The sequence below is a fragment of the Epinephelus lanceolatus genome, chromosome 4 (assembly GCF_041903045.1).
Source record: "Epinephelus lanceolatus isolate andai-2023 chromosome 4, ASM4190304v1, whole genome shotgun sequence".
NCBI classification, from domain to species: Eukaryota; Metazoa; Chordata; class Actinopteri; order Perciformes; family Serranidae; genus Epinephelus; species Epinephelus lanceolatus.
In genome coordinates, this window is record NC_135737.1 from 31049238 (window position 1) to 31076908 (window position 27671).

The 27671-nt window shown below is 40.4% G+C and overlaps 3 protein-coding genes across 7 annotated transcripts in view; 1 reads left to right on the forward strand and 2 right to left on the reverse strand.

The window, feature by feature from the left end:
* fchsd2 (FCH and double SH3 domains 2) overlaps window positions 1–14381 on the reverse strand; it is a 92582-nt gene extending 78201 nt beyond the window's left edge. Inside the window, exons 1-2 of one of the 2 annotated variants that reach the window (XM_033630959.2) lie at window positions 13821–14381; window positions 7710–7807 (exon numbers count right to left, since the gene is read on the reverse strand). In XM_033630959.2, the coding sequence (XP_033486850.1) occupies window positions 7710–7807; window positions 13821–13841 (119 nt within the window). In that variant the 5' untranslated portion in view covers window positions 13842–14381. The remainder of the gene's footprint in view (window positions 1–7709; window positions 7808–13820) is intronic. The other variant, XM_033630960.2, reaches the window with a different exon arrangement.
* Window positions 1–23739, forward strand: part of p2ry2.1 (purinergic receptor P2Y2, tandem duplicate 1) — a 65919-nt gene extending 42180 nt beyond the window's left edge. The window contains exons 1-5 of one of the 4 annotated variants that reach the window (XM_078167133.1): window positions 17057–17167; window positions 19410–19763; window positions 21206–21374; window positions 21658–21997; window positions 22083–23739. In XM_078167133.1, the coding sequence (XP_078023259.1) occupies window positions 19427–19763; window positions 21206–21374; window positions 21658–21997; window positions 22083–22277 (1041 nt within the window). In that variant the 5' untranslated portion in view covers window positions 17057–17167; window positions 19410–19426 and the 3' untranslated portion in view covers window positions 22278–23739. Of the gene's footprint in view, window positions 1–17056; window positions 17168–17839; window positions 17948–18036; window positions 18325–19409; window positions 19764–21205; window positions 21375–21657; window positions 21998–22082 lie in introns of those variants that run through there. The other 3 variants (XM_033630963.2, XM_033630964.2, XM_033630962.2) reach the window with 3 other exon arrangements.
* Window positions 23740–24736: 997 nt separating this feature from the next.
* The window catches only part of relt (RELT TNF receptor), a 35176-nt gene continuing 32241 nt past the window's right edge, over window positions 24737–27671 (reverse strand). Inside the window, exon 11 of the mRNA XM_033630908.2 lies at window positions 24737–27654. Within this exon, the coding sequence (XP_033486799.2) occupies window positions 27651–27654 (4 nt within the window). The 3' untranslated portion in view covers window positions 24737–27650. The remainder of the gene's footprint in view (window positions 27655–27671) is intronic.

The window sequence follows — 27671 nt, forward strand, 5'->3', positions numbered from 1 at the left end:
TGTATTGTGCTGTGTATTTCTTGAGACAGAGTAAAGATAAACAGAACAGACCTTCAGGTTAAGGCTTGTCTGGACATTTAGCTTCAAATTTTATTGTTGGGTTAGTTTAGTAAGGATATACTTTACTTCTGAGATGCTTGTTGTTTGTGCCTCTGTATTCCTTTAGACTTGCTTTCCTCATTCATCTGTTCTGCCCATAGTCTATTTCTATTCATGCTTAAAACATCTCCCTACCCATCCTTCACCTCTGCAGCTGTTCCTGACTCTCAACACTTCCTCTTTGGCCTTCTGCAGTTTGCTTTTTTGCCCTCTATTTTCTCTACTACTCCCTCTATCCTCCCTCATCTTTCTCTCTACTCTGCCTGCCCATCATCTGTGTTTGTAAGAGTGTGGTGCATGAGTCAAAAAGCAGTGTCAGCACGGGCTGTGCATGAAAAGCAAATGGCCAGATGAGTGTGTGTCTGACAGGAAATACTTAAGTGCTTAGGAGTGGACACTAAGTGTATGTACTGTATGTGTGAGTCGAAGTCAAGAGAGAGGGAATGATCAAACGTGGGAAAACAGCTGAGATCAATGGTTTTACAGGACACAGCCTGAGATCAGTGACAACAGGATAAGCAACATGAGTCACAGACAGAGACGGGGGCGGAGGGAGGAGGTCATGTTTTCACACTGCGTGATCACCGCACAACATAATAGAACAGAGTCTCTGTTTTTTTTTCTTCCAAAACCAAGCAGGCATTTGGACTAAAACATTCATTATTTATTCCTTTCGAGAAACTATATGACTGATACTATAAGTTAATTATATAAGGGCCTGTGTGTTAGCGTTGAAAGCATTAGCCTTATATAAACCCATCTCACCAGTTCTCTTTCTGCACAAATTTGCTAAAGGCTCTGAAGATGCTGAAAAAACAATTCTAGGTAATTACTAAATCTCAGATGGTATGGAAGTTAACTAAGATAAAGCTACAGGATTATATTTAGATTTCCTGTCATTCCTGCTGTAAAAAAAACAAAACAAATTTTGCACACAGCAGTACAGAATCTCTGGAACCTTAAAAAAATCAGTTAAAGAAAATCAGGCTTAAAATTGGAATTTGAATCATGTAGTTTGTAAAGCAAGATGCCAAATTCCTCTGTGTTTCAAAGGCCTTGTGCTATAACCAAGCCTGTGCTTTGCTTTCATGACGTGGAGGTCAAGGGAAAATCAAATTCCAGTATCAAAACATTATTATTGTGGCAACATCAGAAATGGAAAGAGGTGCAGAGAGAGTCGGCCTCTCAGTTTGACTGTAAGTAGTTAATTATTGTTCTGATCAGTTGTGGCTTCTGAAACATGAGACGTCACAAGATGTCTGTGGAGACAGGAAGACATTCGTTAAACTGAATTTTCAGTGAAAGCTGTCAGATGTCTCTTTGTCACAGTTCAGATAATTTGAAGCACAATACTCGAATCTGTCTCAGAATGAAGTTCCTACACTGACTGACTGACGGCTTAGCGTGCAGCTATGGGTAATTAATCAGGGGAATTGTATCTGTTGCCATTAGTCTGACAGGGACTAAAGTGAATTGAACGTGGTGTTATTCTTCCATTAAATAAATCCTAAAAATACATAAGGCTGTGCTCGACTCTGAATGATGTCAGTTAAATCAGATTTAGCTGTTCAATACAAATATTCAACTATATGTTCCTTTTGTCCATATGAAGTTTGAGAGTTTGAACTGGGTTTGGCAGGATATTCAGAGTGACAGTGACATTCACAAAATATAGTTAACAAGTCAAGTTAGCTCTCAAAGCTACTGCATGCTTACTGTGCTAACAACAGAACAAAAATGTGCAACAACATTTTTTGCTGACACTAGTGCGCATTCTGAGCACTCTGTCTGGGAAAACGGAGCAGCAGAGTGCCAAGCAGAGTGAATGTGTCTTAATTTAACCATACATTTCATGTGGAACCATAATGCTCCATTTCTACGAACAAAAGGGCTCTCATTTTGGTGTAGAGCATGCAATTGGATTACCAAACTCACCCTAGATATCAAACAAAAGCCAGAGACTGTATCATATTAAGTTGCTGTGAGCTGTAAATTCACCACTTCCAAGCAGAAGGCAGAAGATAATGTAATTATGGAGCCTGACCAGGCAAAGCCTCTCTTTCTCCCAAGGCAGCTGCCTCCATCTCACTCAGACTCACCCTGGCTCTGGGTCCACAGCTGCCTGTACAAATGTTACTTAGACGGATTACTCATTTTTCAATTTCTGTGCTACCTTTACCAAAATGTTCCCATTGATAAAACTCTATTTCAAGGGCACTGCATGTTTAACAGTATTTTTTTGTCTGCTAAAATACAAGAAATATTACAGTCTAACCCTTTCACTATAATGCAATCCCAACACAACAGCAGCAGTCTCAATAAACACTGAATAACAGAAGCTTCATAAAAGAGAGGATTCATGGCAGGATTGTTAGCTATATTATGTTGCAATAAACTGTAAGGATGTTTATGCAGTATTATTCTAGTAAACCAGTGTGCCAGATACTTGAGAAAAATGGTTTGGGGGACATTCGTGCAGCAGATGAGGTAGTTTTGTCTGATTTTTATTTGCAATATTTATTAACTGGCTGCCTCAAACAGGTTTTAATAGCCAATCACTGTTATTGTTTCAATCATACAGTTTAAGGTTACTGAAGTCATAGCCTGTGCTTCCTAAAGGTGTAGCTAGTATTCAAATGGCCCCTCGGCTACCTGCTTAGAATGTGAAGCATGTATTTTCCCCTAAAAATAAATAAATAAATAAGGTTGCAGTTGGTCATGGTTGAAGAATTTCCTTTGCCTCATTCTGAAACAGAAAGACTCCTGTCACCATCTCTGTCATCTCGGCCTTATCCCCCCCTGGGTATAGTTTTACATGGGGTCCTCCTGTGATTTTCAATAACAGCAAAGGCTGTCTGCTACTGTCATTTCTCCAAACACAGAGGCCGCTTAATTATAATAGCAGTGTGTGAATCAGCATTGCATTAATTTGGGTCTTTTTTCCCCAATGAGCCCTTGATTTTCCATTCCTCCTCTTTCCAAATTATGGAGGCTGCAGTGAAAAGCATTAATGAGAACTCTGATAGCATTTTGGGTTCAAATTGGGGGAGGCTCATCTCCCTACTCAGCATGGAGACCCATTATGTTTTAATGATATCTGCAGATAGTTCCTCGGATTTGGTCAATAAATTTGAGTGAACGCAAATTTCATTTATCCCATGCAAATGTGCCACACCAAGCACAGACGTGGGGGGTAAATTTCTAAATTACATCGGGGCCAAGTTCTAGTCCAGGGCAGTCCAGGCACGGGTTACAAAAAAAACAGCACTTTAATCCTTTGTTTTGTTTGTTCTCACTACTGTCGTCTACATGATTGATGATGCTCTTTTGTAGACTCGTCATAAAGCACTCTGTCTAGACCACGGTGAATTTGACTTTGCAACCTGCCTATAAGCTCTCCTACAAAGAAAACAAATACCTTTTTCATGGAGGGATGTATTATTGTATAGCCACATCATATCATGCCAATCAAGGGAACAGAATGAAAGCACAGTGCTGCAGCAAAGAGCATGCAATGCCCTTTGCAAAAGGGCCATCATCACACATAGTGTCTCAGTGATGGCCTTTTTGCAGCTCGGTTTATTTCACTGATCCAAATCTGCAGATAAAACCAACAACTGCAACACTGACATTGTGTTAGAGCTCCATTGTGAAAGTAAGAGTATGCTCTTATTCAGAAAAAGAAAGGGCAAGCAGGTATAAAGCTGGGTTACAAGGTGAATACAAGAATGCATGAGACTAGCCTATTCTTATGGTTTGCACTGTGTGTGTGTGTGTGTGTGTGTGTGTGTGTGTGTAGCTGTTGAGGCAGACATAAGGGTATGGGGGATTTAGCTGGATTGAGGACACCAAGTTGACTCCCTGAGTCCAAAACTCGCCATCGTTTTCTCCTCTCTCTCTCTTTCTCTTATCCTCTCTCCTATTACTAGTCTAGCTAAAATGCAGTTCCAGAGGATTAAACACATTGCCCTCTCTCTCTCTCTCTCTCTCTCTTTCTTTATTTGTTTCTTTTTCTTTCCCCTTTTACCTCTTACAGCTGGTAAACACACAGCTTCAATGCACTGTAGCTAGCAACTTGTGTATGTGCATGTGTGTTTGAGTGTGTGTGCTGATTAAAGCCAGCCTGTGGATTAATTAGGGTAAATAACCTCAGAGCAGATTTTGGGATTTAAGAGTTAAAATCCACTGAGGGCTTTAGGCAGGAGAATGTGTGTCTGTCAACCGAGTGTGTGTTTCATTATGTGGCCACACTTTCCTTGTCCTGTAGGGTTTCACTATTTTAAAGAGGTTACTTAGTCGCCATGGTAATAGCACCTTAACAAAAGTCTAGCCAAGAGATCACATAAGTCTACAAGTCTACATAAGCAATTTCAGAAGCACAGTTTCTATCTAGATCCATTAAAAGTGTATTTTTATGACAACGATATACACTAATTAGCATTACTGTAAATGGCCCAGTGTTAGCTAAATGACTAGCCACCTCTGTAGTCCATTCACTGACTGTTTCCAGGCATCAGTCAGTACGTTTACATGCACAGTTCAGTCTAGGTATGCCATTTAATTTGAATACTGTCCTTGTCCCAGTATACAAGCACGGGTTATTGACCGAAGTATGTCCAACTATTAAGGTTGACCTATTATGTCACAGACAAAACAATGGACAAGTTAGCTACAGTTAGCTAGCAGCAAACTGGTACCATGGAGGACCCCTTACAGCTCTGTACATTTTGTCCATCCAAAAATGCACAGCTCTGAATGTAGATGTCACCATGTTGTTTACCAGCTTCTTCTCCTGTTAGGCATTTAATGCTTTCGGGCCGTAATAGACTGGCCGCTTGATCGAACGTTCGTGTACAAAATGCGCCGTGTCTGTGTATATACTTCCTGCAGCCCTACGCAGCCAAAACGCACAATACTGGCGGTCTCCACTTGGGGCAGGCAATAGAAATATAACCCGGAAATCGGGTAGTGCATGCCGGGTGTTGTAAACAAACATGGATGCCCTTGATATGCTTGATGAGGAAGAAGAAGTGTGTCACTATGTAACGGTGTGGAAACATCATAGAGATGCAGGTAGTTCCATACCAGGTCTGTTAGCCTCTCTTCAAAAGTTTCCGCCATTGCTCTGACAGCGACTCCGTCTGGTCTGATCTCATGGTCACCGTGTTCATTCGCACGAGCGCCTCTAGAGGTTGGTCAATATTGCATCTCCGGCACGCGTCACGGTACCTCACGTTGAGATGTGCGGCCGACGCATCAAACGAACACAGATCACGCATGGCAGCCATGATGCGGTCATGTTGTTTGCAGCAAGTATATCACTGGCCTTAGACTTCCCGGTCAAAGCCTGGGCGGACACTGTGGGGCATGCTCTGAGCACCGAGGCCGGTTTAGGTCCGACTGACTGTATACATGCAGGAGTAATCTGACTGTGGCTGTTAGTCCAACTTTGAGAAATTCAATTTAGTACGATTTCAGTTGGACTAAGATGTTGACATGTATTTTAAAAGTCCAGTTTTAGTCAAACTAACAACAAATAGGGCATCGGTGGCTTAGTGGATAGAGCAGGTGCCCCATGTACAAAAGCATCGTCCTTGCTGCAGCGGCTGTGAGTTCAGCTCCAGCCCGTCGCCCTTTGCTGCGTGTCATCTCCCCCCTCACACTGTCCTGTCCATTAAAGGCATAACCCCCCCCCCCCCCCCCCAAAAAAAACTAGCACAACAAAACACTTTTCTCTAAAACATAAACAAACTGAGTGTGGTTATCAACTCTCCATTCTGACACTGGATGGAAACAGGTCAATAATTGCTTCCCTCTGCAGAAATCACTGCTGCATTGTTAAATACATTAATTATGAAGAGCTGCAACTAATATTCATATAAATTTTTACAATTAAATGATTGTTTATTCTATATCATTTCTGAAAATAGTCAAAACTGTCAACCACTATTTCCCAGTGTCACATGAGACATCTTTAAATGTCCTGTTTTGTCTGACCAACAGTCCTACACCCACAGATTTATGATATAAAAAGGACCAAAGCAGAAAATGCTAACATTGCAGTCGCTGAAGCCAGGTATAGTAAAATTGTAATTGATTTCAGCCATACAACTATGTCCCATCAAGTTTTGACAAAATAAAGAATCATAAATAAACATAATGTCCATTTTCTCCCTGTATACTCATGTGGGCTACATGTATGCAATTTTTGTCCATTGAACAGATCAGGCGTTTTAGTGGTACTGGTGAAGACAGCTGACAGCTTGGCCAGCTGCTGCCTTTTAGTACCTCAGGTACCGTGCTGCTGAAAAGACAGCTGGTTCTGACAATAGTGTCTGCAGTCAAAGTCAAAGTGTACTGCACAGCCATCTTGCTTCTGATGTGAAGTTCAGATAACCCTCACTCTTCTGATCTTAAATGACAATCTTAAAAAAATATCTGTCTCTACAGTCAAGTCAGATGAATGCCACATCACAGACAGAAAAACAACTGGAGCCTCAGTGTTTTGCTCAAGGACACATTGACAAAGCAGATGCTTGTTGCTGCAGGGGCTTGAGTCCAGCTCTCCCAATTGAAAGGCGATCTCCCTAAACACTGCACCACCCTGCTGCTCCTGATTTTACCACCAGGACAATGTGTCATCAGAAATACTTACAAAACATTAAAGGCGAGAGGAATGCAGTAAGAAAACACTGCAGGCAGCGTCTCTCAGCCACGAGGATGACAAAGCCAATTTGAAGATCTTTACCCAGTGGCATGAAGCTCCATCCCTCACTGACTGAAAGAACCAACACATTGTGGTTGCATATGCTTAACTGGCTCTCCCACTCTCCCACAAGTGAGACCAGGGCCTTGTTCACTCTCCAAAACCCAGCAGCAACAAGGCAATCTGTTCTCAAACAGCTGGAGCTGCCCCCAAGAGTGAAAGGAGGAGAAAGAGAGGGACGTCTCAGAGAGAGAGAAGAAGTAGAGAAAGCGTGAAAATGAGAAACAGAAAGAAAGGCAGGGATGGAGGCAGAGAAGCAGAGAGTATTAGAGAGTTTGCTGTCATAAATAATCAATGCTTAGTCAACACAGAAAATGAGAGCGTGTGAAAGAACCAGGGTTTCCTCCCATTGCCAAATCCAAAAGGGAAAACTGCCAGAATCACACACGTCATGAGTAAACAGAGCAGAGCCAAAATGAAAAAGAGAGATATGGAGACAGACAAAAAGATAGTCGGAGCAAAGAGAGACAGAAAAAAACATGGAAAAGATGACAGAGAGAGATACAGAGCAAAATTTGGAGACGAAGAGAGGAAGAAAGAGCTGGAGAGCAGGAAGAGGGCAGCAGGAAATTCCTTCGTCATTTTCCCGACCCTTTGTCCTTCTCAAAAAAAAAAACTGGAATATGACAATACTCCTCCTCCTCTCTTTCTCTCTCATGTCACTCCTCCCTCACTCATTAGTTGTTTCCTTCATTCTTTCTTTTTTTGTGCACGCCTGTGTCCATGTGTGCATGCCGTGCACATCACAGTCACATGACGACTAGATTCAAGATCATCTGGCAGTTGGCGAGTGTATTCTTCAGCACTGCGTTAGCACACGCATGCAACACAGACATGTTCATACCTCATGTCCTCCAGCAGGTCACATTCAGTCTGGTGTTTAAAGTGCAGTCTTGTCATCTGCTCTGTGTGTGTGTTTTTCAGCTCCTGTGTCACTTTGACCTGGAGGAAACAAAAAGACACGTCAAGTAAAGGATCTGTCATTTCTTCATCTGCTGCTGACGTTGACTGTTATAATAAAGCCAGGGCTTCCACTGGAAAAAACAATGCCAGTTAATGTGTCCTGGAAGATTTCAATCTTCTTCTTGGCATCATCAAGGCGTGTACAAGTATAATATTTTTTATTGAAAAACAGGCTACTTTTGCTTATACATTATATACCAAATAAAACAGTCCTGTCAGTAGGCTTGCGTGCACAATACACTAGTTTAAAAATAACAGAGACCGAGAAAATTAGGCTAATTATGTTAGACTTCAACAGGTTTTCCCTGAACAAAACGGTAATTACGAGATTACAAAAACCCAGAGTAGAGCTAAAATACTGTCATTTCCTGGTTGTAAGAGAATTCAGTCAACAGTGGATGCCTCTACCTGCTTTTCATACACACAATATTAATTCAAAAAGTCTCACTACAGCTTAACAAATACAGCGACATAACCCAGTAGGACTGTAACAAACACTTTTTTATCACACAATTGTCTATTAAAAACATTGTGACCTTGGGCTCTAGTAGGGCTGCAAGTAGCGAGTACTTTTATTGTAAATTAACTGTTGATTATTTTCTTGATTAAAGGATCAGTTTGGGCTATAAAATGTCAGAAAATGTCGACCCATGTTTCCCAAAGCCCAGGATGACGTCCTCAAATGTCTTGTTTTGTCCACAACCCAAAGATATTTCGCTAACTGTCACAGAGGAGTGAAGGAAGTAGAAAATATTCACATTTTAGAAGCATACAGAGATTTTTTTCTTAAAAAATAACTCAAACCAATTAGTAATCGATTATCAAATTAGTTGGCAATTGAATTAATAGCTGACAACTAAACATTTATCAATTAATCATTGCAGCCATACACTGTAACAAGTCAAAGATATAGACTTAAAAAGATATGCAAGACAGAAAAGCAGTAAATTGTCACATTTGAGAAACCAGAAACAGAAAATATTTGACTTTTTTTTGCCTCATTAACTGACTTAATAATCAAAATTGCTGCAGATCATTTTCTGTTGATCCACTAATCAAATTGTTTCAGCTCTAAAGCCAATATCCCAGTAGCGCCGAGACCAAAAAGCGGCTGATGGTACACCAATAGCAGTTCAGGGGCATATGCTGATCTCCCCAGTGGTATAGCTCTTGTGTTCCACCAGCACATACAGTTTCAAAATGGCAGGTGCCATTGCCATAGTGTCACATAAATACCGCCCCATGCTACTGTACTGTAAATGTATATATTTTTCATCTGTATTTATTTACAGTGTAGCGCAACATAGCACCATAAACAATGAAATGTATATCTTTGTCCATTATTTCAATGGGTGAATAATGTTGTGTGCTATATATTTTAGTGCATTCTCTTTTATTGATCGTTTTGATTTGTGTTACGTGTCGTTGACTTCCATGAAAAGGGCTCTATAAATAAAATGCATTATTATATATTTACAGTCCAGTATCATGGGGCAGTATTGATGTGCCAGTCTGACAACTGCACCTGCCGTTTGAAAACTATATGTACAGGTGAAACAAGGCTGGCAAACCATTCCCGGGATCGGTATAAAACTCAAAGGATCAGCATACCATCAGCCACTTTTTGATCTCGGCATCACTCCCAGTACTAACCAATATCGGGGTACTGATTCAAGAATACGGTAAATGGTTTTAGTCAGAATAACTTTCAACTCCCAAAGTTCACAATCTGAATCCAGGTTAAAATCAGCATTATTCGGATGTGACTTCTTTCATTGAATCTATATCTGTCACAAAGGAGTTGATGGAGATAAAGACAGCGAAGGATTTTCATAGCTCTGAGAAAAAGGGGCTACAACTCAAGTTCTGAATGTTGTGTTCTTTTTGGTATATTAATACCAAAGAATCCAGCTCCTGATCCACACTGACCTTCATACACATACACAGATACATGCAAATAATTAAACCCCATCAGTCAGTCTATCTGCCTATCACCTGTCATCTATCTTGAGTGTGCTCAGCTCTGGAGTCACCTGAGAGGAACACACACATACACACAACTCTCATCAGTAATCCATCAGCATAATAATCAGTGTCCGGGTTTTGTCAGACTTCTGGGGAGGCTGGAGGAGGCCTTTTGCAGTTAGAGGTCACTGAAGACACATTAGCAGCCCATAACAGCATTTAGGAACAGACTCCATGTGCATTAGGGAAAAGATGCTCATTGTAACTTCTCATATAAAAATTCATTTAGGTGGTCAGACCAGAGGCTATAACCTGCTCTCATTTACATAGTCTTGTGCAAAATAACAGACAGAGAGCTCATCCTTAATGTGCACACAAACAAGCACACACACACACCGCCAACACATACAGAGTCACTGTGATGGTCATTGTGTATTGTCGGGTGAATTCCATCGCCTATTCACCAGAGTAACAGTGGGCAAATTCATGACTGTTCTAGACAAAACAATCAACAACACAACACACACACTGGTACACACACATACACACCAACACACACTGCAGAGCTCCTTTCTTTCATGTGCTGTGTCTTTGAAGATAAGGAGGGAGTGGTTCATTACATTATCAGGGCAAAATTACCTCACTTGCTTTCACCTTCTATCACTCAGAGGAAGCCACAGGGAGAGGGGGAGTGAAGGGGAAGGGCACAGGTTGACAAGAGAGATGGGGAGACAAAACGAGAGCAAGAGTTGGTAGCGTGGTTGTGGGGCATGAGAAGAGAAGGGGGAAAAAAGCAGATGGCAAGACTTGGGAGAGGGGAAAGTGACAGTGAAAAGGCTGGGATATGGTACGGAGATGTTATTTATGAGGCAAAGAGAAAGAGATATTCAGCATATTAAAGGTCACGTTAAAGGAAAACAGCTCAGATAGTGTAATGGTAGCTGATGCAGCAGGTAGGTCTGTACCGCTGAGAAAGTGGGTCCTGTTTTGTAACCCAAACTTAAACACATATTTCACAGTGATGCTAATGTATAGGCTGCATCCCCATCTGTGTGAGAAAGTAACTAAACAGCAGCTGGGGTTGGGTGACATGACCTAAAATATACATAAAGATAAATGAACAGATTTACTATGTACAGTGTGTATGTATTTCCTTTCTCATGATAGATATTTTTATCCTATTTAATTACAGTATGTCTAGCTTAAATACTGGGCTGTTGGCTGATTTGTTGGTGTTACTTCCAGTTAGATGTCACTGGGTGTGTAACAGCTGTCAGTTTATGGATATTTATTGAAGACTGAAAAATATGTACATTTGACTTTGATAACGTCAATAATTTGATGCCTTACAGTCCAACCATAATACCTTGAACTGGACTGTAATTGAATACAATAGCTCCACAAAATATGGCCTCAAAAGCTCCGACTAGGGCAATATGCAATATGGACAAAATCAGCTATCACTATATTTTTGACCATGTATCTTGATATCGATGTTGCAACAATACAGAGAGGTGCAGGAATGAGTCCTAAAACCTGCATATGAGTTAGCATTTTAGCACTTTCTGGTCCCTCATCGTAAAGTCAATGTTTTTTAATGGGTTTTTTGCTAGTTGCAAGCTTAGGAGACTTTCATGTTTTGTTCTATGACATAAAATATGTCAGCGTACCACCAATTTACGCCATGCTTTTTCCTGAATATTGTCGTCACGTTTGGTGCGCGTTTGGTACAGGAAGGAATGGTAAAAACAGGCTATTCTAAGGAAAGTGCTCCCAAGCAGAAAGTGACATGACACCCCCTCTCCTATTGGTGTTGTTTTTTGTGTGATTTTAGGTCCAATGTGTTAATACAGTATGTCAAAATGGAAAAAATAACTGTAAAGTCACACAGTTTTTTAGGTGAAATTTAAAGGTCAACTAAAGTAGTCAAAAACAGCCAATTATACCCTTGACCCCAAAGGGTTAAATCATACGACCATTGGGTAGGTCATTTATAGCCTAACATTAGCTTTTTATGTTGGGCGATTTGATAACGTGACGGGCATAAAAGTGGTGTTCATATGTGAAGATCTGCTTGCTGAACATCATAAACTTCTGTTTGCCATGCAGATTATTTTCTGCAATAATCCAAAATCTGATGGAAAAATCTCATAGGGCTTTCCAACGAGGAACCAAGGCGATGTGGACTTCAGCGTCGGTCTACAAAAAAACACCATCCCTGCAGCACCTATTGTAGGGTTGGCTATTGGTGGTGGTGGTGGTGGTAGTGGATATAATGACTTAGTAGTTAAAGGCATGTAATACAACTGCTATGTTTGGTAAGTTCAGAAAATTACACCACTTTACTGTAATACAGCCTTTAAAACTAGGTAAAGACAACACTTAAAATATTACAATATTTAAAAAAATCTAAGACGATATGTAGTCTCAAATCACAATATTGATATAATATCAATATACTGCCCAGCCCTGGCAGCAACCACTGTATGTGTCATTATTCATATGTCATAGATAGATAGATAGATAGATAGATAGTATTATCTCATTTCAAGACAAATTCATGAAGCGATTTCCAGCCTCATTAGCAGCCATGTTTAATTTAAGCCACATAAAACTAATATATGAGAGTCAAACCAGCTCAATCTGTAAGCAGATGTGCTGAGACACAGACAAAACACTAAAGGGGCTGTACGTGTCGCACTGGGAGAGAAATTATTAGCATCCAGCAGCCAAATACTGATACACTGGCTGTGGTGCTTTGGGCTAAGTGTACCGACTGTGCCAGATACATTGGCAGGGCGTTAACAAATCAGTATTTTGCAAATAAATTCTGCCTTACTCTCACAAGTATTTCCACAGCGAACTGAATGGGAGAGACAGTGACAGCTCACAAATGAGATCTTACCAATTTAACAGGGCCGCAATGGTGCATTTGATCAAACACAGTGGAACAAAAGGGAAGCACAGTGGTCTCTGCAGCCTCAGTGATGAAACCTGTTTAAGTGCATGTATGTGTTTTACTGACATGATATGACATGTTCAGGGCCGGTCTGTGTGAAGAAACCCAGAGCCATAAATGGCACCGGGGGAATATGTGGTAATTAAGAGAAAACTGTGCAGAGGTTCACAGCAGGGTAATTGGCTCTCATGCATCTATTTCAGGAAAACACACACACTCATGGAAAGCGATGGGCAAGCAACTTAAACACGTCCTCTCTCTCTCACACACACACACACACACACACACACACACACTGGGTGCCAAGCTATAGGGGGGCTGTGGTCTTTCCTAAGCCCATACAGAATCAATAAGTCAGTATCAGAAATGGCTCTGCCAGCATGTCTCATCATCAGTGTGTGTGTGTGTGTGTGTGTGTGTGTGTGTGTATGTGTGTGTAGCTCAGGCTTTGATGAAAAGATGTGACCCTGGACGTAGTGAAGGTCTTCCCTTAGGAAGCATCACAACGTGGGAAACACGACAGCTTTTGTTAGCTGTCTTAATGACCGTCATCACAATTTTAAAATGTATAAATGAGCAAAATGACACAACACTGTTTTTTAAATGTGGACTGTAATAATTACTGTGACGTTACAAGCTATAGCGTGGCAGCCATAAGTTAACAAGCATTTTTTTTTATCATTTAAAGTTATTTATTCTGTAAAATGTAACGTTATTTAATAAAAACCAGAGTATTATGTTATCTTACCAACATGGTTTGGTGCTTTGTATCCAACGTCTCATGTTAGCCCACCTAGCGTTTTCTAGCTAACGTTATTTGACGTTTGACGGCTCGCGCTTCGAACGTTAAACGGCTGGATGGATTCATATTAATGTCAATAGGTTACCGACTAACCTAGCTAGCAAACGGTGCTAATGTTAGCTAGCAAATGTCTTTTCTCCCCTTTAATTTCCCCAAGTCCGCATTATTAGACGCTTTTAAGTGTTAAAAACATCCACATCTGAGGTTATTATCTGTCTGTCATTGTCTGTGCAGCTAAAACATAACGGACTCTGGAAATCACTCACCTTCCTCGGCGGCGGCTGCATTTTGGAGTATTGACATGAATGGTATTTCCCTTGCGAGATGTATTGTAATTCCAAGAGGAAATCCAAATCAGTGTGGGAGTGATATTTTGTCTCCTCAAGCCGAAATCCTCCCCTCCGGACGACAGGGAGGAAAGACGGGGAGTTAGATTTGTACTCCGGCGGCCATGATTGATGATAAATGGCTAGTTTGCACAGAGCAGAAACTGGAGCTGCGAGGAGAGGCTGAACACACTTGTGTCGGCTGCTGCCACTACGAGAGGACTAGTGTGTACTGTACTGTGTTGTGGAGCAGGAGAGAGCAGACAGGCGGAGAAGAAAAAGCAGAGGGAAGGGATGGGGGGGATAGAAACGGGGAACCCCTTCAGCAACTCGGCTCAATACTTCCCCAATGTGGCGCAGCGCGGCATAGCGCCGTGTCTGTGGTGAAAAACATTGAGCGACATCCTTTTTGTTCTGGCTCCTCTCGCCTGCCGTCGACTGTAACCGCGATCGACACTTCCTCAAAGGTGTTTCAAGCCAAATAAAAGGACAAGAAGGGTGTTAAATACAAAATGTGAGTCTTTATCCGATGAACATGAGGGGTTTCCGAGATGCTCCAGCCTGCTCAAGGAGAAAAATCTGACACTGACAGCAGCCTGCGTCCTGCAGACCTGCATAGCAACAAGAAACCGCAGTCGATCAAAGAAAAATCGATCAGAGTTGGACGATTTGATATAAATATGTATGTATGTATTTATATCAAATAAATTCATGGAAAAAGAGGCAAACACACAAAAGACACCTTACCAAATTTTACATCATTGGGTTGTTAATAATAACAATTAAAAAATATTATTTTCAGCTTGTTATCAGCCATTTGGGCATATGGTATCAGGCACACATCAAAGTAAACATTTATTTTTTAATTTATTTAACCTTTATTTAACCAAGAAGTCCTATTCAGACTGAAAATCTTTTACAAGAGAGACTTGGCCAAGGTAGCAGCCAATCAAAACACATTTAAAATGCAACAAATTCAACATATAGCACAATAAAACAACTATTGAAACATAGTGGCCTCTCAAGAAAAACAAGCAACAAAAGCAACCATTTGGAGGAGAGTAGCTGGTAACTACCAGAGCTGACACACACAAGGGTGCAGAGGTAGGCCAGAGGTTTGCCCAATATTGCTTTATAGATAAAAATACACCAGTGCTGTTGTCTGTGAATGGTCAGTGATGTCCACCCCAACGCTACTTTACGCCATTGTTAAGAAGACTCTTGTGCAGGGGAGAACAGGGAGGGTTGTCACACTTTACTTTGTATGTTATCATAGTTGTCACTGTGATAACATATGATGTGACATGACAACCTACAATATGCTACACTGAGTTACGATTTTATGTGATGCAATGTGATATGATGCGATACAGTATGGTACGGTAATGTGATAGCCCATGACATGACACCCTAGACAATGCAATCATACATTGTATAAAATAATGGCTGTAGCTACAAAGCCATTTTTAAGTCTTGAGTTTGGCATGTTGGCCGTCTTGGTTTTCGGAGCCAGATGTGACCGAATTTGGACATGAGGTTGGAGCTGTGTAGGAACAAGGGGTGGATCTGACTTGTGCTGTGGTGACACCTCGCAGACAGCCTGTCAAGTAGTCCCACCCTTAAATATGTGTAATTTAAAGTCTTTATAGAAAGTAAATGGGTGGGTTATATAAAAGGTCAACCCTGGTACGGTTGTCATGAATGTTGAAATTAGCTATAGACACTAAAACCATGCTTTGCACCAGGCTGTAAACATGTTTGTTTCTGCTGTAAAGTTGGGCATTTTAACATGGTTGTCTTTGGGGACTGGCATTGACACACTGATTTCAGCTTTTTACCATAATTCAGCTGAACAGCCTAACCTTTATCTCCTTAAAAAAGATATGGACTATCAAATGTGTCTTCTGCACTTGGGAGACTCGTCCCCACCATTGGCTTGGTTGTTTCTGTTATTTTAATGCGGGGAAAAAATTGAAGAAATCTTAAGAAATAATTGAAATTTGATTTCATTGAAAATGTTTCATTGAAACGCAATAACCTAACACATCTATCATAAGCAGGGAAAATCATTCCTTTCAAGTGCATTCTTCATCCTTATATAAAGAACAAAACAAAGAACAATACACGTGACAACCAACCCCGTGGAGAATGTGAAAAGCATTCCCAAGAACACATTTTTTTGCCAGGGACTAAGCTAACAACCACATATTGTAGCCTAGCTACTAAAAAAAACTAAACTATAGCTCTTCCTTCATACTTTTTAAAGGCAATAATTAGAAACCCATTGTGTAAAAGCCATTTTGACATAAAAATCACTAAAAGTCCTCTTATTTTGACTAAAAGTGTCTTAAGGGAGCGAGATCTAATGGCTGTGACAACCAACCCCGTTCTCCCCTACTTGTGTGTACTGTGAGAAACCAGCCAGTAGTCTGGGTAAAATGGGGCCATGGGGTTCAAGTGGGTGCTGAGTGAACAATTAAAAGAAAACATTACAATAGAGGGTGTCTGAAACCATTGTAATGAGCTGGCACCAGCAGCAGCTGGTTTGACATACTGTCTGTATGTAGCCTCTATGTGTGGGCCTGTGTTTGTGCCTTAGGTGTGGTTGGTCATGGTTTTAAATTAACCAGGTTTGAGAAAACAATAATGTAATGGTAACATGTAAATAGATAAATAATTCCTCTCTGGTCCATTGTGTTAGCCAAACTTTCCAGGGTCTCCTGTGTGAAACCTCTCAAGGTTAAGACACACTGGCTACTGAGGGGAAGAAATGCAGTTTAAGTTACTGTTGCCCAGCTGGTGCTAATAATGCCAGACTATAGTAGATTGTAATATGGCTGGCAACATCTTACAAGTGAGCGGAAATACATGATTCCCTTGAAGCATTACTTTTGGCCGGATAGAAGCAAAGGCAAAAATAGCAGGATGGGAAAGTAGCCACTACTTCATGGCTCCTACGTGCCATGGCCAAGGTTAAGGTTAAGGCCCATGTAATCATTAATACACAGACTTTCTGGAGCAAGTAAGACATTAAGTCCTCCTTCTCACCTTTTGTCTCGGTAAAAACCCTCAAACTAACACACACTTTCAAACGCATGCACACACACATTGGCCGTCAAAAAAAACAAACACACCTAGTAACACCCACGCACGTACCTTTCTGCCAGTAGCGCAGAGGAAAATGGCTGACATACTGTATCTGTTAGGATCCTGCCAGGATTCTTTTGGTTTATGATTTCTCTTAAGATTTGGCGTAGGAGTATCTTTTTATCTTTGGCAATTCTAAGGTAAGACAATTTACTGTAATAACAGTTGAGTGCTTCAATTAAAAGTACACAAAGCAGCTCTGATGGCGAGTTTTGATTCATACATTGCAGATTTGCCTGAAATGTGAGAAACAACAGATAGTCTTATATTCTTTGTACACTGGTGTTTTAAAGCTCATATATTTATGTTTTTGATCGCATGGCAGGAGATTTTTACTATTTCTTGCTTGCAAATTCATTATGCTAATAGCTGTATGCTTTTATTAAGATTTACATAGTACCAATAATACTGATAATAATAGTTGTAATATGTATTTTTTTAATTCCTATGCCCTGTTAAAAGCTAGCTTACAAAGACAGATAAGTAAATGCTGATGATTATATATATTGGCCTACTCTTATCATAGTAATAATCACATTTATTAGCCTCAACAGGATTTCAGAACTACCTCTTTTTTAATTTAAAACATAAAATAATGTCTTTCTTTGTTGACCAAACTAAAAACAAATAAATATTTGAATAATTTAAGGTGGTGACAGCTTCATCCAGTTTACTGCCCATTAGTCTAACAGATAGTTAACATCTGAGCCCCAGGCTCAACTGCTCTCACGCTGTATACAGGCTACAGCTTGTCACAGACGCATACACCTCCTCAAGTTTTTCAGCCACTGAAGTATCCAAGGCATGCATTGAGCCGTAAACAGCGCAGTTAGATACACACTGTACTTCTACTCCTGAGAATGAGGATACATTACACAGCATGGCCGGCACATGACAGTCTGTGAAAGCGTTTGTACAGAGTGAGTAGTTTCATGTATTTAAAGTAGGTGTTGTCTCATAGGAAAGGGGGCATTTTAGTGCATTTCCTGGGATGCAAAGTGGATATTCTTGTACAGCTGAATTAACAAAAATAACACAGATGACTTTATTGCTGTGCTCATGTGGTGTGCACACAGCAGGTTTAGAGGACTACAAAAGAGGGCCGCTCCGTCTCAGGTCTGTTATCTGTTAAATTCAACCTGAAGCTGTTTTTGAAGGAAAATAAAAGGCAGTGAAGACAGCGAAGGGTACAGAGTGAGCAGGAGGCAATGTTTTTGATCAAGAGAAAGTAATGTCAGAGAGGGAGAGGAAGAAAAGAGAGCGCCGTAGGTTAACTCGTCAGTCAGCGGAGAAACAAGTAAGTGTGGCAGCTACTGTCTTATTTGCATGCAAGTTCTTTTAAAGCATCACTTCTGTGTTATTGCATTACATAACTGATTTGAGCTTGAGTTTGTCAGATAAACAGATTTAGAGAAGAGGAGGGAAATGGACTGAGGTTAACAGTGTACTATGAGTGCCAGTAGGTAAAACAGAAAGACAGGGGTCTCTAAACAAGGTCTGGTTTGAGTTAAGAAGTTATTCCTCTGTCTCTCGCTCTCACAGCCATGAGGTTTTGGAGAACTTTGGCGTGCAAAGTGCCAGAATGAGTGCTGTTCTTCTGCCCGAGAACACAGCTGCACTAAAAAGTTGTTGCCACACAAGTCTGTGTGTATTTTCCTCTGAATCTTCTCAGCTCAGATATGTTTAAGTATTTAGAGCTTGTTTTCTTTGTGGGGAGAAAGCAGAGGTAATACAGTTAAGACCAAGAAGTATTTCAGTAATTTGCTGAGACAAGGTGTAAAGATGTCTCATGGAAACCTGTTGGGCCAGGTGATGGAACAATACAGTACATCTTGTTAAACACACACAGTACTACTATATATTGCACCCATAAAACACACACTCACTCGCACACTTGTTCATTTATTCCACCAGAAAATGGATTTAGGATTCCTGCTGTTATGATTTGATATGGATGCCACCATTTAAGTCTCCTCTTCTCCCTATCCCTCACAATTCGTCTCTCATTTACTCAACCACCCACTCAGAGAGAAAAAGGCGATTAAAGGACGTCAGCATTAAGATGATTTACATTCTGTGAAATGCACAATGACTTTAAAATGGGATGACTCACGCTATAAGCTGGATTGTGTAAATTTGACTGGGAAATCACAATGGATCAGTCGATTACGCTTGAGCGCTGCATGAATTATACTGAAATGTGCTGCTCAGGCATGCCAGTGTGAATGACTCGCAGCATCCTAAAATGTAATCTAGGTTGATGTCAATTTCTCGCAGTCATTTCCTGTGATTCCACACCCTCTATTTCTGTGTCTCTACAAAGTAAAATGCCTCGAGGTTGAGATGCAGCATATTCATACTCTTCCCTTTGTGCTTCCTCAGGTGTTTTCAGGACCAAGATGGACACCTTTGACAACAACGGGACCAGCGTAACCAATTACAGTGCCTTCTACTGTCGCTTTCAAGAGGATTTCAAATATATTCTCCTTCCTGTCAGCTATGCTCTGGTCTTTGTAATTGGCCTGGCGCTGAATGCCACAGCTTTATATGTGATTGTGTTCCGCACTAAGCGCTGGAAACCTTCCACCATCTACATGTTCAACCTGACGGTGTGCGACACACTCTACATCCTCACCCTGCCCTTCCTCATCTATTACTATGCAGACGAGAACGATTGGCCCTTCACCGAACCAGTCTGCAAGATCATACGCTTCCTGTTTTATACCAACTTATATGGTACAGTGATGGCATGGCACAGACCTATACAACACAGCAAGAGAGTTTGATATATATGATATGCTACAGCTACGGCAGCATGATACACTACAAGACAATACAGTATTATTCAATATACAGTAGTATGATGTAGAATATGTGATATGACATGTACAATACAAAAAAAATCTATAATACATACAGTAATAACATGTTGTGATATTATATATGATCTAATACAAAAAATACAATATGATCAATATGACGTGATGTGATGTGATGTGATGTGATGTGATGTGATGCAATGTATTAGCCTAAGACATGACTTGAAGTGACACAAGGTAATAGAGTATGACCTTAGATGTAATATGCTATGGTAAGATATGAGACGACATGGCACAACACCTGCTATGCTACGCCACAATATGCTACACTAGGCTGCCATATGAAGGTCTATAGTAACATTTGATATGACATGACATGCTACAAGCTACAATACAATATGCTACACTGGGTTATGATTTGATATGATGTAATGCGATGTGGTAACAATTGATAGCCTATGACATGGCACGACACCCTATACACTACCTTGATGTAACCCACTGATATGTGGACATTTTTAAGCCTTCAGTTTGGTGTTTCGGCCATCGGCATCTTGGTTCTTTGGCGCCAGAAAATTTGGACGAGAGGTTTAAGTTGTGGAAAAGCGAGAGGTGGCTCTGACTTATACTGTGGTGACAGCTTGCAGACACCTTGTCGCTCAATTTACCCCTGCACCGTGTCACAAATGTTGAAATAAGCTATAGAGACCAAACCGTTTTTTGCACCAGGCTCTTAACACGTTTGTTTCTGCTATAAAGCTGGGCGCTGGGTGTCCATTGGGATTGACTCGCCTCTGGAGCCAGCCTCAAGTGGCCATTAGAGGAACTGCAGTTTTCTGTTTGATTTTTCTGTCCAGAGGTTTCTGCTTGGCTGTGATACAATATGCTTCACTACACTATAATACAATTTGATAATGATGCCACACAATATGGCACAAAACAATGCAATATGATATGATACAATACAACACAACAATATGTAATACCTCAAAAGAGTGGCAGGATATCATTTAATAAGATGTAATACAACACAAAGAATTTCAATGCAGCTACTTTAAAAACATATTATATGCTTATAAAGTAAACCATAGTGGTCTCTGCAGCCTTATAAAAAATTGAATGCATCATTCCCAGACTTACAACATAGACTATGACAGACAAGAAATCCTACAGATAGACAATTTGATATATGATAAAATACAAAATGACACAATATAATGTCAAAGGATTTGACTTAAAGCAACACAATGAAACACAAGTTGACATAACACAACACAGTTTGTTACAATGCAATACATATACTGCACCATATCATACATTGAATATACTAAAAAATTATTATATTTATTCCTCTGACAGGTTCCATTCTGTTCCTGTGCTGTATCAGTCTGCATCGCTTCATTGGCATCTGCTATCCAGTGCGCTCCCTCCACTGGGTCAACGCACGTCGGGCGAAGCTGGCATCCGTGGCAGTGTGGGCCTTTGTTTTACTCTGCCAGGCACCTATTCTCTACTTCTCAAGAACAAGGTGATTTAATTTATTTGTATATCCCTTCATCTCTCCCTTGATATCTCTCTTCATTGTACTAAATGTGTGTTTAAGTGTGGACTATTGATTTTTGTGGCACAACTACCTTATCCAAGGGTGTTTTAATGGGACATACTGAAATGAACAACCAACCTGCTAGCTAACAAATTTACATTTTATCTACTTTCTGTCATCATTGCGGTCTCTTCTTCTTTTCGGTTCAATACCAACAAAGCAGCACTACCATCTGATAATCTTAAACAACTACAATCTCTCCTGCCAGGGATATAGAGGCTGAGCAGCGGGTCTGCTACGACACCACCAGCCCAGAGCTCTTTGATGACTTCTTGGTGTACAGCTCAGTCGTGTCAGTGCTCATGTTCGCCCTGCCCTTCATGGTGGTGATGGTGTGCTACGGCCTCATGGTGAGGAAGCTTCTGGAGCCTGGCTGGGGGTCTGAAGGGGGCGAGAGGGGAGGCATGTCCGCCTCACGTTCCAAGCAGAAGTCAGTGAAGATGATCATCATCGTGCTGGCAGCGTTCATGCTCTGCTTCCTGCCTTTCCATCTCACCAGGAGTCTCTATTACTCCTTTAGATACCTAAGGCAGGTCAATCCAGACCAGGTGAGGACAAACACCCTTATAAAAATTGTGCTACAATTACTTTAAAGCCCAGTGTATCACATTTGTCATTGTTTATGTCCATCAGATCAGCTGTACGTTGCTGGAGGCCTCCAGTGTGGCCTACAAGGTGACTCGCCCTTTTGCCAGCGCCAACAGCTGTTTGGACCCCATCCTTTACTTCCTGGCTGGGCAGGACGCCCGCAGTAACCTCACCAAGAAGATCAAGTCATCTATAGCGAATCCAACAAGTATGAGCGAACGCTTGACAACACAATTCTGATCCAGTATCTGAAACTATCCTGGTTAAAATGAGAAAAGGCTGTGGGGACAAGTACAGTACTCATACTTATTGCTGGTGTCTTCTGGTAGATGTGACACCTCGTACACTGACACTGACAGAGGTTACATTCAGATTTACATCATTACACTGCTTGAATTAAAATATTGACAGTATGATGACTGAAGGTTAGAAATAAACATTTAAATCACATGGTGCCCTCCTGACTGGAGGTACTAGAGGCCTGTAAAGGATTTTTATACATGTGTTTTGTTATGTTTAATAAGTTATGGTGAATGGACAAAACTGAACTACATGGTTGTTGTTAATGATTCTACTGGATGACTGCACTACACCAGCCTTATTGAAAATGTGCTGTAGCACTGTGTGTGCGTCACTCTGTGTCTTAATATGTGAAGGAACTCAAAATTATATTATAAAAAAAAAAACATGTAAACATTTTGACAGAATGTTTGTAAAGACACATTTTTATAATTTGTCTCATGTACATACTGCATTTGCTTAATCTCGATGCCATAATTTGTGTAAAGTAAAATATAATTCTTCAAAATGGCTGTAAAATTAGTATATTTTTCTAAGAAGAGTAGTTGAAGTATGTTTCATGATTTCCTCTGATGTTAGGTCACTGATTTTCTCTTAGTAAGTGTCATTATTAAAACCACACAACCTCTGAGCAATTGAGCAGACTATTTGAAACCCCAGGAAGTAAGTTGTCACATTTTTTGTTAATGAGTTTTGAAAGTATAAACTGTGATTTGTGGGAAGAGTAACCTAAGTTGCTCTGCATCTGAGCCACTTGGTAAATCTAAAAGTTATCGGCTACATGGAGACACTACAGGTGAATAGGGTCAATTTAGAGTCACTAGTTAGCCTGCATGTCTTTGGACTGTGGGAGGAAGCCGGAGTACCCAGAGAAAACCCACGCTGACATGGGGAGAACATGCAAAATCCACACAGAGGGGCCCCCCTTCCACCCTCGGTATGAACCAAGAACCCTCTTGTTGTAAGGCAGCCATGCTATCCACTGCACCACCATGCCAGATGTACTGGTGCAGCAAGTCTGGGGCAAAATCAATTTGTAATACAGAGCTTCAAACTGTTACCGTTGTGTTGTTTACATGCTCTGAGCAATGAAATATAACACATCTTCTTTGTAGCATCCATGCAGTTTCCACATTATGATTTAAAGCTCAGGAACACAGAAGAACAACTTCCGAACTGAGGAATCCAAGGAGCATGTAAACGCAGCATTATATTAAAACAATCAGTTTTGGTATTACACATTTTCTGAAATGTTATGCTTAAATGTGCATAAGCCACATTACCTAATTAAATATGCACCACTTTGCATACATTTCATGAACACAAATCTGAACTTTGTTCAAAGCCAGGTTCAAATGTTTGTCTTTAAATTTCGTTGACATATTAAAATGAAAGGTTTTTACAGAGAGACTCTTGGATATCTCTTTTCATCATCAATCAGAAAATACTGTTAACAGCCATAAAAAAAAATCTATTTTTGCCATGTTTTTGAGGAATAAAATGTTCTCTAAATCACCCCTCAGTAAAATCCTTCCTTAAATAGCTGGTAATAAAACAGTAAGGTTTTTGTGTGTGAGTGCTACTACAGTGGAGATGTTAAGCTCATAGTATGAGAAGAAAATTCATCTTGAGAAAATGGCCTTTAAAGATATGTATTGTAAGATATTATACATATCCATCCATTTGTAACTCTTATCCAAAGCCGGGTCGCGGAGGCAGCAGGCTGAGCAAAGTATTGCAGATGTCCCTCTCCCCAACAGCACATTCCAGCTCCTCCTGGGGGACCCCAAGGCGTTCCCAGGCCAGATGAGATATGTAATCCCTCCAGTGTGTTCTGGGTCTGCCCCGGGGCATCCTACCACTTAGATGTGCCCATACACATTTTTAGACCAAAATACAGGTAAATAGGTTAAAAGGTTTCATAAAAATTGGCATGAAACTTCCCCAATTCATCAAGACAATAGTTTTCTGAAATTTTAGTTTCAAACATGCAAATGAGTCGTTATCTAATTAAATATGCACTTTCTGTATAGCTTTTCAGGACAGAAATCTGAACTAAAATGAAGACTTTAATGTATATTTTGGCCTTTTCTCCTCTCTAGTCTGAAAGATGACATAGTATGGAAGCAAAAAATGACCTGTGCATGATAAAAACTGTGTAGTGTCTCCCCTTGGTGGTCACTTTATCGAACAAACACCAGACCACCACTAGAGGGCAACACTGCCAAACAAACAAGACAGGCCTTTGCTCATGTCACTTTAGCTTTAACCACATTTCTGACTTTTTATAGTTCACTTTTTATTCATCCATAGCTCACACATTCACAGACAGCAAAACACCAAAGACTAAAAACCCGCATCACTGTATGTCTGTAGCAAGAACAGCAAACAAGACAGTGTTTAAAATACACCTCTTCTTTATTTCAAGAGTAAAAATATCATCATACAGAAATAAAATGGAATATTATAAATGCAAATCTACAAAGTTGATGAGATGAATGCTTGTTTCCTGTCTTCCTACCAGCAATACTTCAGCCTGAAAACATGTAATAACAATCCTATTAATAGTAATAAAAACAGATCAAATGAAAATGTGTAACTGCTGTAACCAATAAATATTCCTCATACTCCTCATAACATAATAATAAACTGTGAAAATGAGTGAATAAAAAACCTCCATGATTATAGTACACTCTTTAAAACCCATGAGGATGTAAACCGAAGCCAATTGAGCTGCGTGTGTTTGAGGCATCGCAGCCACTAATCCTCTTCAGCCACTGGTTGGTTTATTTAATTAAACTGTAAAAAATAAATATGTGCATATGTGTGTGTTCATGTGGGAGTTGTTTCTTGCAGTTATGGAGGTTGCATAACTGGAGTCTGGCTATGTGTATTGTATGCAGGTTTTAAAAGGTCAGGATTAAAACACTGAAATGTTGCACTCAAAGTGTGAAAAAAAAAGCGTATGATGATTTCAACCAGCAGTTCAGCTTATGCAAAGTAATGTGACAGAGTTCTTTGATTTAATAGTCTACAAATGTCACTTATTATCGGTGCAGTGCAGTTGTTGTTCACTTCATACATTTCATACATACTGTATGCTAAAATTATAAAAGCCAAGTCTGTGTCTCTACACCCACCCATATTAACATATGTACATTCATTTACAAGTTCTATTCTACAAAAGTGATCTCTACTATTTGTACAGGCACCCTCGAACTGACGTTGGGATGCAATGTCGTTAAAAAATACGCTGTGATACAATATTCAGGGCCACATTTTGGCCCCAAAATCACTTACTTGGGCCTAGGCCAAGCGCTAAGTTCGCTGAGTGAATGTTTCTCAAATTCTCAAAGGTTCATTTGACTCAGTGAGTGCATCTTCTGTTAAAGGGACAGTTCACAGCAAAATGAAAATGACTTTTTTCCTCTTACCTGAAGCGCAATTTATCAGTCTAGATTGTTTTGGTGTTAGCTGCAGAGTGTTGGGAATACCTGCCATAGAGATGTCTGCCTTCTCTCAAATATAATGGAACTAGACGGCACTCAGCTTGTGGTGCTCAAAGTGCCAAAAATACATTTGAATAACTCAACAGCAATGTCTCTTTCCAGAAATCATGACCCAATTACTCAAGATAATCCACAGACCTTGTTGTGAGCAGTTTCATGTAGGAACTATTTTCTTTCTACCAAACTACACCCACCAACCATATCACTGCGCAGAAGGAGGTGTGCATCTACTGCTAGCTAAATTAGCACCACTGAGCTAGCTATTGTTCCAGCTCAGCCAGACGGCGGTGGCTCAAAGATAGAGCGAGTCGTCCACTAATCGGAAGATCAGTGGTTCAACCTTCGGCTCCTCCAGTCTGCATGTCGAAGTATCCTTGAGCAAGATACTGAACCCTAGATTGCGCCTGATGCTCCATTGGTGTGTGAGTGTGTTAAAAACTGAGTAGCAGGTGGCACCTTGTATGGTAGCCTCGGCCCACCACTGTGTGAATGTGTGTGTGAATGGGTGAATGTGACTCGTAGCGTAAAAAGCACTTTGATGACTACAATGGAGCAGGTTTATTTAACATTAACGTTTACAGTTCATGTCATGCATGGTCCTGTAGTCCATGAGTAGATGCATGCTTCCTTATACATGACGATACTGTTGGCGGGTGTAGTTTGGTAGAAAGAAAATAGTTCCTACATGAAACTGCTCACAACAAGGTCTGTGGATTCTCTTGAGTAGACAGATCATGAGTTCTGGAAAGAGACATTGATGTAGAATTTTTGAGCACCACAAGCCGAGTGCCATCTAGTTCTATTACATTTGAGAGAGTAGACATCTTTACAGCTAATATCTCCAACACTCTGCGACTAAACCCAAACCAATCTCCATAAATAACATTACAGGTAAGAGGAAAATATGTATTCATGATTATTGGAGTGAACTGTCCCTTAAACACTACATTCAACATATTCAGGGTCTAAAATCTCAACTCACCTTTAAATCCTGTGTGAGCAGAGGAAAAGGAGCTAGATAAATAAACAACAAAATAATATTAAATTCTTTAACATTTTGTCCTCATAATACTTCCTGTAGTGCTACTGTGGTCTTAAATCAAGTGTCCTATGACCCAAAATCATACAGGTTCATATTTCAGCCAAGCCAGATTTGATGGAAACCGTCATAGTCTTAATTCACATGGCACTTGATCCCAGACAACTTGGCTTGACATTTACTCTTTTTCAAACGTACACACTTGAATGATTTTGTTCCAGTCTCACTGTTGTTTGAGCTTTGTCTTTGTGTCAGTAATGTATCCACAGTGTTTTGTCCTTTTTTACTGTGCAGAAGTAGTGTAGATGTCTCTGTCTACATGTATGTTAAAGATGTGTCAGCCTACGTGTGTGTTACCCCTGTGTCTATGTTTTTCTAGGTGGAAGCACAGATAAAGGGGGTGAGAGTGCATTTTTTTGTTTTCTCCCTCTCACCCTTCCTTCTCGTGTCAGGTGTTCACAATCTGTTATCACAAAACTACGCTCTCCGCTTTCTCTTTGGGTTGGGACAGGGAAGCAGCCGTGATGTGATGAGTTTCTATGATATCTGATGCATCTGTAAAATTACAATATTGTTTTTATGTCATAATAAATACAGTTAAATTCCTCTTATCGCCTGAATAGAAACAACTTCTTCCAGTTTGTTTTTGTGGTTTCTTGGTGTCGCTCGTGTGGAAACACCCTCTCTGCCAGCTATCAAGTTGTCAGCGAACGATGAGGTCATCTTCAGCGAGGTAGCGTTATCATACACCGTCTCTCTGGCTCTTCACCTGAAAGAGAGAGTCAA